We start from the raw sequence: 13,997 nt of genomic DNA on the forward strand, positions 1-13,997 counted from the left end.
GGACCGTCGGGGCTGGGGCACTGCTGTGCTGGGGGGCCTTGCCAACGTGTGGGGTGGGAGCTGGGGCTGCCCCACGCCTTGGCACACCATCCAATCTCAGAATTGATGTGGTGTCAGGGTGGCTGTGGCGTGTCACACCCGTCTCGCACCATTTCTGGGGAGATGGGCTCACTGTGCTCTGTCTCACTGCCTGCATGGAAGAGCTGGCTCTGTGCTTTCCTGGGATTGCCTTCATGTCTTTCTAACTGAAGCCATAAAATAAATTTCTAATCAGATTACTTGGGGCTGGATGTAATGTAGTCTAAAGCTCTATTTCTTGTGATACTTCTGTAAAAGTGGATGCCCTCTTATCCTCCTCCTGCAGCACCAATTGAAACACTATAATCACTTTCTCCTTCGTTTGCAAGCTTCCAAATCCATTTCTGCCATGCCAGGGAAATCGGGATGTGACTGCTCCTTTGCAGGGAAGCAGTTTCTATTTCTGGAGTATGGACTGTGTTGCATTGTCTCCTTTTGTTCCTCCCTGGCTGCCAGTCCTCGGTGCTGGTGCAGCTGCCCCATCTCAGCTCTCCCACCTGGGCAGAGCAGGTGCTGTGCTCTGGTGGCAGGCAGTGCCCAGAGGGGCTCTGGATGAGCGCCTGGGCAGTGGGGAAGGGTCCCGGGGTGGTGGGGCAGGGCCTGGGCAGGTCTCTGGGCTCCCCTCAGCCCCTGAGCTCAGGCAGGCTGGGCTGGCCGTGCCTCCAGCCCGGCTGTGGCAAATGCCTGGCATAGCTCGAGTATTTCTGGCACTGTCCCTCGTGAGCGAGGGAACCAGAAATATCCCCTGCCCAAGGAGGCAAGGAGGGTGACAGGGACGTGTCCTGCGCTGTCTGATGAGGCAGTGCCACAGCTCTGGCCAGAGAAGCCCTGAGTCACCGGAGCTGGGCTCAGGTGTGAGCAGGGGGCTGGCTCCTCTGCAGGTGGCTGAGGCAGACTGGTGGGCTGCTCACCTATGGGGGGCTTCATCTTACAGCAGCAGCTGTACAAAAGCCAAAGTTATGACATAAATTAATGGCTTCATAATAACATTGATAGTGTCATTTATTCATGGCAGATCCAGTACTCCTAGGGGTAAAGGCTCAGTCTTGTCCCAGCCTGGCGTTTTCAGGTCCTTCTCTCCCAGCAGTGTCCAGACGGCTGCCAGGTGATGAGTTAATCACCGTGTGTAATTATCCTGACCTGTCCTGTTCTCCTCCAGCCCCTCAGGCTTCCTAGCTCACTGCCAAACTGCTTTGTCTGGAGCAAAAGTGTCAGGGCATTTTTCAAGGGATATATATTCCTTCAAAAAACAGGGGCAACTGCTTACCCTGGAGGTAATTTAGTCACTAACAGGGTGATACTGCTGTTTTAAAGGAAGGATGGACATTAAAGGAATGTCTTGATCTGCAGCGTTCTCTCTTAGGAGGTGTCCTTTGGGACATCTGAAGAGCTTCTGGGGGTGCTGGCCCTGACAGGGCGTTCCTATGGCAAACATTCAGGAAGGTGATGGATGCTTGGTGGCATCGCTGCGGGAACAGGAGGCTGGATGGAGTGGAGAGGGTGAGGCATGGGGGGGACAGGCAGGGCAGGAGCTTTCAGCTGCACCAGCCCTGCCATCCTGTGTGCCTTCCTAGGTGTCCCTGTCCATCCTGCCCTGTCCATCCTGGAGCAGCTCCCAGGTGGCAGAACCCAAGAAATACAGGGCAGGCTCTGCAGGGCCTGGCTCAGCCAGAGGTGATGTCCTGTGGGGCAGGAGGTCCTGGTTCCTTTTCCTGTGTGAGCCCATAGCCCCCAGCCCACCCCAGCCCTCGCCATCTATTGTCTTCTATAAATGACAAGTCAGCTGCAGTGAGTCCAGATGCCATTATCCACTGTGGGCTGGGCCCTGTTTGGGTGGAGAGGAAACCTGAGTTTCTGCTCAGTGTTTGTCTATTTCCAAATAGGACAGAATTGAACATCTTTAAAAATCAATACAAAGCCACTTCAGCATAAACCAAGAGGAGATTAATACTTAGCTTGTCTGGAAAAGGGGAGGAGAGATGTGGAAAATGTCTCCAGAGAGGGAGACTCAATGAAATTCGAATCTGCCTGTTTAATGTGAGAGCTAAAAGATTTAAAATTAACCCCCTCCCCCTCCATTAATTGGAAATGAATTTGAGAATTGGTGTAATTTGGCACAGAAATAGGATCTAATTTTTTTTTTTGCTGTGCCTGAGGAATTTGTCAGGCTGATAGCTTCAGCTTGGAGGAAAGCAGACAGGTATTTTCTGCAGGAAGAGATCTGTTGATCCATCAAAGACTTTATTGAAAGGCTTGGCAGTACAGGTAGCACCTGGGTTTAGCAAGATTCATTCCTCTTACCAACTTATGTATTCTCACCAGCATTCAGAGTTTGGCATCATCTGATGTTGTTCTGAGGAGACAGAAATGCCTTTTGGAATTTTTGGAGAATGAGTTGGACTTTTTCCTGTGAGAAAGTGGGTACCTCAACACTTGTCTGCTGGAATTGCTGCTGCCTCTCTCCCCAGGGACCTCGAGATCTGGTGAAACACAGAAATACTGATCCTGGGTTTCAGTTTGGGTCTTGGCTCTCTGGAGTGCTCCATGTGCACAGTGTAGGTCGGGATGGGTGCTGTGGTGACACTGAAATGCTGTCTGGTTCATCTGGGGTGAATTCATGCGGTGCACCAACAAAAATAACATCACACCTGCTTTTATCTGGCTTACAGTAGGATACAGAAAGAGATTACAGCAATGATAGGGGCTTTGTTATGGTGGCATTTAGGGAATCCATCTGATTAGAGATTCTGCTGAAACATTTAGATAGAGAAGGCCAGAGCTGAGGTTGTGTTGATCTCCTTAAGGGTGGTAGGCAGGAGGGTGACAGGCAGGGCGGTGGGTGAAGCAGGAGTGTGACAGGCGGGCTGAGGCAGCAGGAGCGGCTGTTCCCTGCCAGATGTGCTCTGCGGCCTCTGCAAGCTGTTTCTCCTGAGCAAACACATTTATTACAGGCTTTGCCAGGGGAGCCCCATGCACTGTTAATGATTGACTGCCCCAGCTGGGGGTTTCCAGGCAGCTCCGGCTCTGTGCGTGGGGAGCAGGGGCCTTTTTGGCCATCCTTCCCTGGGAGCTGCTCAGGTCCTGCTCGAATGGATGGTGGATGTGCTTGCCTGCAGCCTGTGTGTGCCCCATAACAGATTGCTGTTTGTGGCAGGGTCCCCCCAAACCCTGAGCTGGCTGTGGCACTTGGAGCTGCCCCAGGGGCCCTGCACCTGTGTGCCACTGCCGGGGAGCTCCTGCCCTCCCTGCTCCGAGGCCAGGCTGGGTGCACCCACCCAGGGCAGTGGGCTGGACCAGCTGCAGGAGGATTGTTTGACTGTTCCTAATGGCTGCAGGGGTACGGAGAGCCAGCAGGTTTGGGCAGGTGCCCGTGTCCCGTCCTGGGCTGGGTGGGTGCTCTCACGAATGATCCCGCACCTGGATGTTGTCTTGAATGATCCCACACCTGCTGGCAGTGGGGATGGTGCTCCATCCCTTAGGTTGGGAAGAGCTCAAAGAGCTGTAGCTTGTCCTGTGTCTAATTCCTGTGAAAATTGAACTGGCCAAGGAGAGAGGTGAGATAAGGGGGGCAGAGGGACCTGGGTGTTTTATCACCATGGCAACGAGGACTTCCAGGGAAAGGTGCTGAAGTGAGAAGTAGATAATTTACAGTTTACTTAATAAAAAAAAGAAATCATTTCCTGGAGGGAGCTGTGTGGCAGCTCCCGGTGTGAGGGACAGGCTGGAGGCCCCGTGCTGTCCCGATGCCGCGGGGGGGGAGGGATGCTCCATGGCAGAGGGATGGATGGCAGGGCCGGGCTGGGACCAGCCGGGAGCTCCTGCGGGGTTTGCTGCGGTGAGGACCCGTCTGTGGGGCAGGAGCGAGTCCTCCCTCTGAGGGGGCTGAAGGGGCTGCGCTGGCGCTGCGCCCCTCGAGGAGCCCGGGCTGCGGCAGCCGGGAGAGCCGGGAAAGCCTCGGTACCGGGGCGCCCGGGCTGTGCCGCCGACCGTCCGCTCCCCGGGCCCGTGACGCGCTCCGAGCCCCGCCCGCCCGCGGCCCGGCCCGGCCCGGCCCGGGGGTGTCCGGGGGTCTGCAGGGAGGGGGCAGAGCTGCCGCCATTCCGCAGCGGCTCCCGCGGGGCTCCGGTGCCGGCCCCGCGCTCGTTACCGGCGGCGCGGGGCGCGCGCGGGGCGGCGCGGGGCGGGGGCGGTCGCGGCCGTGGACGCGCCGCCGCCCCCGCCGGTGCCGGCGCTCGGTGGCGGCGGCGGCGGCAGCGGCGATGTCCCGGGCGGGCGGCAGGACGCGGTCCCGGCGCGCGGGGGTGCGGGCGGCCGTGGTGCTGATCGGGCTCCTGCACCGCTCCCGGCAGAGCAGCGAGAGAAGGTGACGCCGCGGGCAGCGCCCGGTACCGTGGGCCGGGCACAGCCGGGGGCTGCGGGGGACGCGGGGCCGGCGGCGGAGGGAATCACCGGGTGGGGTGTCGGCGGCGGTACCGGGAGCTGGAAACGGACACCGGGGTAACCGTGACCCGCTGGCGGTGCGCGCCGGGCGCCGGAGCGGTGCCGGGGAGCAGGGGCCGGTAACGGTGACCCGCCCGCCGTGTGAGGGCGCCGGGAGCCGCGCTCCGGCCCCGCTGGTCAGTGCGGGTGCGCCGGGCCCGCACCGGGCAGGTGAGCCCCCGCTGCCGCCGCACCGAGAGAAGCAGCGCCGTGCTCGGGGGGCTCCGGGCGGCTCTGCCGTGACTCGGCTCCGCAGCTTTGTCTGCGGCGGGAACAGCTGACACACGGTTTCATCTTTCATTGCCGAGCCACGGGCTGGACTTGGTGTCCAACTTTGTGCCGTAGGAAATGGCCTGCTCGCAGCGCTCCGCACGGAGCCGCTGCTGGCCTCGAAGACTGCCTGACCCCGCGCTGATCTGTGCGGGCTGCCCGGGCAGGGAGCTTTCTCCTCCCGGACTCTGCTGCTCCGGCAACTTTGCCGTTAAAAATAGTCAGAAATATGCACCCGAACCTCGCAGTGTCTGTACCTCTGTTTCAGGGTGGAAGCAACATGGGCCCTGCTGCAGGCTGAGGGTTTTTTTGTTTCTTTCTTTTCCTTGGTGTAATTCGTGATTTTGTACCAAACTAAAATGAGTGAAGAAATGATTATTTGCAATCGTTATTGTAAAATATTCCCTCGCTCCCTAATTTATAAGCGTGAAAAATCAGAGTGAGGTGACTGAGGATGAAGCTTTTTGTCTGCCATCAGTTGTGGATTGCAGGGCTTGTACCCCATTTTTCAGTGCTGCTGGCATTGGGACTTTGCCTTGGACAGCTGGTGCCATGGAGAGCAGGATGTCAGTGATGCACCAAAGACTGAGCATTGGTGTTCCTGGGGAGTTCCTGTGTCACTTGCTGGTTTGAGGTATTTTTGTCTCTCTTGCTGGGCTCTTAGGTAGATCATCGAAGCAGAGCGGTTGGGAAAAGCCAGCGTGCAGGTCCTGAATGAGCAGCAGCAATGTCTGCTCACCTGAGCTGAGCCGTGGCTGGGTCCCCTGTGCTGGGCTGGAATGAAGGCATGGGGACTGTGCTGGGGCTCCTGCTGGGCTTGACTGTTCCTGCCCTGCTGTTGCTCCTGGGGTTTTGTCCTGTTTAGCCCAGGCCCGTTCTGGCCGTAGCTCTGCCCTTGGGCCATGGGCTCCAGCTACCAGCTGGTGTGTAGGGAGGGACTGGCTGGCTGGGGTCTCTCCTCCTGCCTTCACATGTGTGGGGACTGTGCAAGTGCAGAGTGACACTGGGGGGACCCAGATGATCCTCTGGATGTTGTATCCAGTGAAACTCACTGGCCAATCCTGCATTTGCCTCAAGGGCAGGGAGTGCTTTACTGGTGACACAAGGAAGACTTTGCCTTAGAGTTGTCTTTCCCCCAGGTACGAGGTTTTTATGAATGAGCTCAACATGACACTGGAGTGCTTAGAAAAAACCTGGCTCTGAACTTGCACTGGAATCTGCCCTGTGATGTCTGAGCCCGGTTTTCCTTTTCTTTTTTTCCCCCAGCATCATGTTGTGCACAAAGTGTCTCAGTGCGCCTCTTGCTGCAGGGTTTACTGAGTGCAACAAGAGTCACGCAGATTTCTCAGGGGGAGAAAAAGACCCTGAGGAGGTTTTTTCTGTCTGCCATGGACTGAGGAGCCTCCATGGGAGTGATTGCAAGAATCCAAGCAGTGCTTTACGGTGGTTGTTTCATCTTATGCAAGCTGCCAGGGCCATCAAAGTGACATAATCTGCAGGAAAAGGAAGGGACTGCTAGCGGCATCGTCAAAAGGGACTCTGTTCCTCCACCTGCTCCTATTTGCTTTTTTCCCTCCTACATTCAGTCTTTGTTCTGCATTTGCAATTGAATTTTGCTTTCCATGAGCCATATGCAAGCCTGGCAGGATCAGTGGCAGCTGCAGAGTCTGTGGTGGCCCATGTCCCTCCTTTTCAGCAGCCCAGCGAAGTGCAGTGCAGCACACCAGGCTCCCCTGGCAGAGCTGGTGATGCTCACCTGCCCCCTTCACCTGCACTCTTCTCACCTGTGCCTCCCCTGCACACCTGAGCTGGAGGGGAGGAGCGGGGAGGTCTGGGGGGTGGCTGCTGCTGTGGGCTCCTCCTTTCCTCTGAGAACCTGGGATTTGGAACTGTATTTATATCTAAATGAGTTTTCCCAACTGTCCCACATGCAAGTGAGGTGATTCTGTGGTGGCTGCCCTCTGACAGGCAAGAGCTGGTGGGTGGGTGCCCTGGTGTGGGGCATTCTCCTCTCACAGCCCTTTGGCAGCAGTGCCATGGCGTTTGGAGACGCAGGTTTCTGGGAGCTGTTCTCTGCAATTTGCAAATTATTGAATCAGCTCAGAAACGGCTGCCCGAGGTTCCTGGCTCGGGTTTGGCAGGAATAGGATCAGACGAGCCTTCTGGTCTGAAAATGTCTGCAAGTGCCTTGGCTGATTTACCCAGATCTGCAGGAAATTGCCACTTTCTCTGTTCCTGCAAGGCAGAGTAGGCAGCACATTTTGTGAAAGATAAAAACTTCTTTTCACCATTACTGCATTTTGAGCTGCACTGGCCTGGCCTGGCCTGGCCCAGTGGGAAGCCCTTGGCCAGCTGGGCAGATTCCAGTGTCTGTAGAGGTGCAGGCAAAGCAGGAGCCAGCCCCTTGCTGGCCCCCCTGCCCAGCAGGACGGGCACTGTGTGCTGCAGCAGGGACCCCATGGCCGGGCAGGCAGCTGGGATCCTGCCTGCTCAGGCACACAGTGCCCTGAACTGTTCAACAAAGTTTATTTGCTGTTTGGAGGGGCAATTAAAGCCAACCCCAGTGGCAGTTAAATGTCACCTTTCTCTGAGCAGGGCTGAGGACAGAGTGCTGGGGACGCTGCGTGTGTGCAGGTGCAGGCTGGCAGTTTGCAAAGATGTAATTTATTGCAAGAAATGTAGATGAGAAAATGCTGCACTTTTTTTTTGCTGACTCTCAGGCTTCGATGTGAGAAGGCAACGCTGCTGAATAGGGCTAAGCTGAGCCAGGACATAACAAGGTAAATGAGTTTCTAGGGAAGATGTTCCATAGCAGGGGCTCTGCCCAAGGGTCCTGCAGCTCTGCAGCAGCGAGTGCTTGGGCTGCACCCCATGCCTGGGGGGGATTCTGGAGCCCCACAGCTGTCTGACATCAGTGGGAGCCTGCAGCAGTGCATGTCCTCTGCTGATGTCCTCCGTGGGATGAGTGATGATGCAGCGAGATCTTGCCTGCCTGGCATCCTGGGATTGGGTGGAGAGCTGCTCAAAGTCAGGGCAAGGTTCTTCATTCAGGCACTCACTGCAGATTTCCAGGTGTAAACTCACAGCAAGGTGCCCTTGTCTGTGATGCAAAAACCCACAGGTTTTTTTGGGTGGTTTTTTTTTTTTTTTTGTTTTTGTTTTCTTCTGCAATTTGTGAGCAGCTGGCAAGGGCCCCTGGCCGTGCTGCTCCGCCTGGTGTGTCAGCAGGTGCTCGTGTCCCGGGAGCCAGGGGTCAGTCCCAGCTGTGTGGGGCATGAGAGGAGCCCCCAGAGGGGAGACGAGCAGCCTGTGCCCCACTGCCCGCTGTGGGCAGGGCTGAGCCTGGCTAGGGGCAGGATGGAAAGTGATAGGGAAGCACATCCCCTCTGGAAACTTAGGAGATCAGGCATGCAATGTGAAATAAACTAAAAAGGAAGCAGCTGGCAAGGTGATGCCCATCAAGGATAAAAAATTACGAGTCCAAAAATAGAGGCTGTTAATTTACAGGAGAGTCATTGCTGACCTTCTCAAGGATGAGGCATCTGACAGGCAGGACTTGTTGCTGCAGGAGTTTGGTACCTCCTTAGGCCAGGTTTGATCTGTGGAATTAAGCACAGGCATACGGGTAACCTGGGCTGCTCCCATCCCATTTGCACATCCTGACAGAGTAGAGCCAAGCACATGTGGAGCATTCACCATGTCAGGTAATATGCTGGCATCTCCCCTCCCCACCTGGGGTTTATCTAAAGGTACTGTGTTGATTTAGAGCCTGTCTGGGAAACAAATCAGATGGACACAATGAGGAGGTGGGAGGCACTGGGGGTTTTTCATCAGGCTTTGACTTGAGAGAGCAGGAGAGAAGTGAGCACCGTGAGTCAGGGTCTGGATGGGAACACGCCAGGGGTCCAGGCAGCCTTGGCTCTGTGCTGAGCAGCACTTATTAATCAGAATTTCAGTATGTCAATGGGGTTTATTAAATACAGGATATTAATTTGAAGGTGCTTTGGGACTGTGATCAGGGATGCTTTAAAGAGCAAGACCTCACCTGCCCTTGCTGTGCTGGAAACTCACCGGTGTCCGTGGTTTCCCCCCAAAAAGGGGGGGAAATCCCCATTTTCTCCCTCTGGAAGAAGCCAGGAGAGCAGCCCTTGGCAGGTGGGCTTTGCCTCCCTAGAGCTGACGACAGGTCCCCAGCACAGTCCTGGGGGCCGGGATGGCTGGGGTGATCTCAGACTCCCTTCGGAAACCCTGCAGTCGGCCCTGCCATAACCGCATTAAGGTATTTCCTTAATTAGATTTACTAAGAATGCAGGATTCTAATTCTCTCTTTTTCCTTGTGTCTTAATTTGCCTAACGAGAAAAACAAAGAAATAATTACAGAAGCGATGCCCACGTTTCCTTCTGGAGAGGCTGGTGTCCGGCCGCCGGCTCCTGGCCCTTCCTGTGCGCTGGTGCCCGGCCGTGGCCCTGGCCAGGGTGGACACGGGGGCATCAGGGGCGGGCAGAGCCCCCTGGCAGCTGCCAGGTGCCCCCTTGGGGAGAGCACACCGCGCTGTGCCCTTTGGCTGCCCATGCTGGGGCTGTGCCTCTCCTGTGGTGCCAGGGAGAGGCAAAGGGAGGTCCCCAACGCCCATCCTCGCTGGGGTGGGCACCTGCCACCCCTGCTGTGCTTCAGGCTGTGCAGAGAGGCGCCCTCAGTGCCATCTGGGGACCGGGTCACTGAGCGGGGCTGCTGTGAGCCCCGGTGCACTGACAAAGGCGTGCTAACCTTCCCCTGGCTCATTTACCATCCCCCGAGGGCAATCAGTTTGGGAAACGGGCGCCGGCCCTTGACCCCAGCGCTGATGGCGGGCTGAATCATCGGCGTCTGTGGTTGGACTTTACCATAACAGATTCTCAGCGCAGGGGCCCGTTCCAAGCAGTCGTTGGGGATGGGCTTGTTTTGCTCTCCCGGAACTGCAGGAGCAGTTCCAGCAGTTTGGCCCCAAAGAAGCAGCCAGCATGTGACAGAGGAACATGTTGTTAAGTTGGGTGATTTTATAATACTTAGAATATGATGCTATGGCAACCCACTACAAATCCCAGATCAAATCAAATTATTTGTGCGCATCCCTGTAACTTTAATCTTTTCAAAGTCGTATCTGTTTTATGCCTTTGAGGCCACTGTGCAGCTAAGTGCAATCAGGCAGAGCTCAGGGTTCAAAGCAAGGAGAGCAGAGGATGAGTGGTTTGCTCCAGATCAGGCTGTGCTTTAGTGTCCTAGAAAGTCAAAGAGCAAACAAGGAAAATCTGTCATCTCGGCATTTTTCAGCAGCAGAGACAGGGTGAGGTTGTGGAGAGCAGAGAGGGAAGGAGCTTGATAAACAGTATGGGTGGGCAGGATGGGAATTCTGCTATTGCCCCACATTGCTTCACTTAATTTCTTGCACTGAAAAACTAGAAGATACCAGGAGCTCAAATGAGGTGTAATAATGTAAGTTTAACCTGCTCTGATATGAAAAAGAGAGAAAGAAGATTTACTTTGATTTAATGTAATGTGAAACACCAGTTCTTGGTCTGGATTCACATTTGGGCACAATGCAGTGGATATTGCCCCCGGTGCCTCTGGCTAAGCCCGTGTTGCTGGCACAGCCCAGGTGGGGCCATGACTCCCCTGGCTGTGAGTAGGATGGTGCTGCTGGTGCCACTTTGCCTCCCCAGCATCCCTGCTGCCTCCCCAGCTCATTGCCCAGCCCCTCCGTGCCTGCTGAGGAGGGGCTGCAGGCACCCCTGACCAGCCGGCGTTTGCCACCCGCTGTCGCAAGTCCCGGGGCCTGGGAGGGCAGCCCGGGGCGCTGGGCCGTGGGGAGGGCAGGCGCTTCAGGGTGTTCCTGCAGCAGGAGCTGTGCTGGAGAGCCCGGCGGGATCGGTGCCGGCGCCGCGTGGAGCATCCCGGGGCGCGCTGCCATGGGAACCAAACCTCGTTACCGAGAGATAAACAGTTGGACATTTTGGCCCGGTTTCTGCAGGACTAACCTGGCAGGGACGAGAGGAAACTAAATTAAATCTCAGATTTTCTGACTCCCGGAGGAGCATCTGGCAGTGCCGCTGTGTGATGGCGTGGCTGCCTGCCCGGGAACCGCCGGGCGACGGGGATGGGAATCTTGTTCAGGGGAGGGCTGAGGCCGTACTTTCCCAAAGCTTAGGGGACTTTTGGGGGGCTGTCTTGACAGCTCCGTGGCACAGGGGCTGCTTTCTGCTTTCCTGTGGTCTTGCGTCTTCATGATGCTCTTGGTACTTCCAAATCGGGTGCCAGGTGCTGTGTTGGGGCCCTCAGCTGTGTCCCTCCCGTGCTGGGGTGTCCCTGGGTGTCCCTGAGCCTCCTTTGCTGCCACAGGGCTGCTCAGCCGCAGGTCCTGCCCAGGTGGGGAGGGAAGCCGTGGGGATGGCTGGCTCCTGTCATAGGAACAGCCCTGCTGTGCCTGCACCACCAGCACTACACCTGGGGACTCGCAGCCCACGCTGGGCACGGGCTCTTCTGATGGCTTTTATCACCTCCTCACACTGTCTGCTGGGTTTTTTCTCAGATTCCAGATATTACTGTACAGGCAGCTGCACAACCCCGGCTTTGCCAAGGGAGATAACGCTTATCTCCTGCCTGGTGCCCTGGCTGGGGCGGGGGGAGCTGACCTGCCTGTGTTTGGTTTTCCAGGAAGCAGGAGCTGCTGAACAGCACGGATGTGGCCGTCCCGGAGCGGCCGCTGTCCCCCCCGCTGACGGCGCCCCCGACCATGAAGGTGAGTGCGGGGCCGGCTGCGGAGCGCCGGGCTGGCGGGGAGCGGAGCTGCCAACGCAGCGGCTGCAGGGAGCGGGGCTGTTCCCGCAGGAGCAGCAGCAGGTGGTGTCTGCCATCCAGCCGGCAGCCTGTTCCGGCTCCGTCCCTCTCCCCCCGCGGCGGCGGCCGTGCGTGCGGCCCGTCCCGCACCGACGCTCCCGTTCCGCCGCCGCGAGCGGCGCTGCCAGGCGGGGCGCTGGGTCCCGGGGCTGCTTCCCTGCCACCGACCCTCCCAGCCCCGGGCCGGGTGGCTCTGTGTGATTCCCAGTGTGATTCCCTGCCAGCGACCCTCCCAGCCCCGGGCCGGGTGGCTCTGTGTGATTTCCAGTGTGATTCCTTCCCATTGACCCTCCCAGCCCCGGGCCGGGTGGCTCTGTGTGATTCCCAGTGCGATTCCCTCCCACTGACCCTCCCAGCCCCGGGCCGGTCGCTCTGTGCCCGCATGGGCAGGCGCTGTGCCCGCCGCGGGGCCGGGCACCCTGAGCTGTGCCTGTCCCACCTGTCCGTCCCCGCAAACCCCGCCCGTCCCAGCAAACCGCACCTGCCTCCCGCCCAGCTTGTTCGGGCGCTGCCACCCTTTGGAATAACAATCCGGCTGTCCGGCTGCGCCTCTGGCTTGAGGAACCATCCCCGAGGGGAGGCGGGGCTGGGCGGGATGGCCGGGCTGCGGCTTTGCTGGGTGCCCCTGAGGAGCTCGGGCTGTGCGGCTGATGCGGGCGGGGAGCGATGGTAATAGATTTCCTCTATTCGGGAAGGTAACAGATTTCTTCCAGGGCTGTGACATCTGTGGGAGAGTGCTGGGCAGGGGTGCCCAGCTCTGCTTGCTGCCCTCCACTCTGCTCCTGCCTGGTGCAGGGTTTTCTTTCCGTCCTTTCCTTTGTGGCCCAGCAAAGCTGGCTCTAGGTGTGCACAGCTCTCTGGGGAGCTGCAGGCTTTGCTCAGTACGTGTGGCATTTTCTGTGGGGCTCACTGTAGCACCTGGGTCTGGTGCCACCGTGAGGTCAGGTCTTGGCTCTGGTTACTGGTAGAGCAGGACCTGAAACTACCCTGGAACATTTGTACCTGGAGATAAACAGAATCCAAACCAAGATCAAACTAAGGAGGACTTTTCAAAGAGTATTCTGCTGTGGGCACAGAGCTGTCTGAGCCTGGGGTTTTTCTTTTTGACTCCCTCAGGTGTGTTAGGTGAGGAGGGGCATGGTCTAAAGCTGGAAACAGCCAGGGCGGTGTCCGAGGCACAGCTGCCCCACCTGTGCTGGCAGCCACAGACTGCTTGTGCTGTATATTCGACCTTTGCTCACCACAAATATTAAAGGAAAAAATGTCTCTGAGACTTTTCTTTTCCTTTGATTTTCATTTCTTCATCCTCTCCTCTGTTTTTTCCTTTATTTTTTTTTTTTTTTGTCTTTTGAGAAATTAGTCTATTCTAAGGGCTCGCTAAAAATCATCCCCCTTGCCTTTCCCCTTGTTACCATGACCCCTTTTTTTGGCTCCAAATCACGCGTGTCCCTCCCGCGAGCCGTTTCTGGCCGCCGCTGGGATGGGGGCTGCTGATGCCGCCTTTCCCTGGGGGAATCTGCCGCTCCCGGCCCGGTGAAAGGAGGGCAGAGCCAAGGGACGGGGCGGGGGCGGCCGCCTCCAGAAAAGCCACTTAGGGGCTTAGGGGAGAGCCGCGTTCACAGCCGCAGCCTGGCTGGGTGCTTCGTTTGTGTGTACCTGGCGGCAGCAAGAGCTGGGAGGGGGATCGGGACTGTCCGGCCGGTCCGGCTGCTGCGGAGCGGAGAGGAGCGGTGCGGGAGCCGCGGCCCCGAGCAGCTCCCGGACGGCCCCGCCGGGAGCTCAGGTACATCGGAGCAGGGTTACCTGCAGGTGCCGAGGCCGAGCGCGGCTGAGCCGTCAGTGGGGTCCGGGCTCTCCGGAGGGGCTGTGGGGGCTGCGCCCGCCCCGGTGGGCTCCTGTCCCTGGGCCCCTCGGTGTCACCCAGGGTGCAGGGCCGCTCGCCCTGTGCGCGGCTCCTGCCCCGCGCTCCCGGGCCGGGCAGCACCACGGGGATTCCAGCGGGAGCAGCTCAGTAATCTCTTTAGTTCCTGCGGCAAGGGGGATTAACCCTGCGCTGGGCAGCCCAGCACCACAGGCAGCAGCTTCACCAGTGCTGCTGTGATTAAGAAAATAGATGATTCAAGGCCCCTGATCAAACGTGCTCAAAGCTCGGCATTTTGGGGGTCGAGGGCTTCTGGCAAGGGCAGCTGCAGCAATGATGCTGAGCTCCAGGTGGGGCTGCATGGGAATCCCAGCTGCTTGGTCACATTCAGGGAGCAGGACAAATGCTCGGGGTGGGGGTCCAGTGTCCCTGCTG

The 13,997-nt window shown here is 57.8% G+C and overlaps 1 protein-coding gene across 7 annotated transcripts in view; it reads left to right on the plus strand.

The window, feature by feature from the left end:
• The window catches only part of RAP1GAP2 (RAP1 GTPase activating protein 2), a 51,065-nt gene that overhangs the window by 21,372 nt on the left and 15,696 nt on the right, over positions 1–13,997 (plus strand). For 5 of the 7 annotated variants that reach the window (XM_058037716.1, XM_058037717.1, XM_058037718.1 and 2 more), the window contains one exon: positions 11,519–11,603. In XM_058037716.1, the coding sequence (XP_057893699.1) occupies positions 11,519–11,603 (85 nt within the window). Of the gene's footprint in view, positions 1–4,337; positions 4,442–11,518; positions 11,604–13,997 lie in introns of those variants that run through there. The other 2 variants (XM_058037719.1, XM_058037722.1) reach the window with 1 other exon arrangement.

Source organism: Melospiza georgiana, chromosome 19 (assembly GCF_028018845.1).
Source record: "Melospiza georgiana isolate bMelGeo1 chromosome 19, bMelGeo1.pri, whole genome shotgun sequence".
NCBI classification, from domain to species: domain Eukaryota; kingdom Metazoa; phylum Chordata; class Aves; order Passeriformes; family Passerellidae; genus Melospiza; species Melospiza georgiana.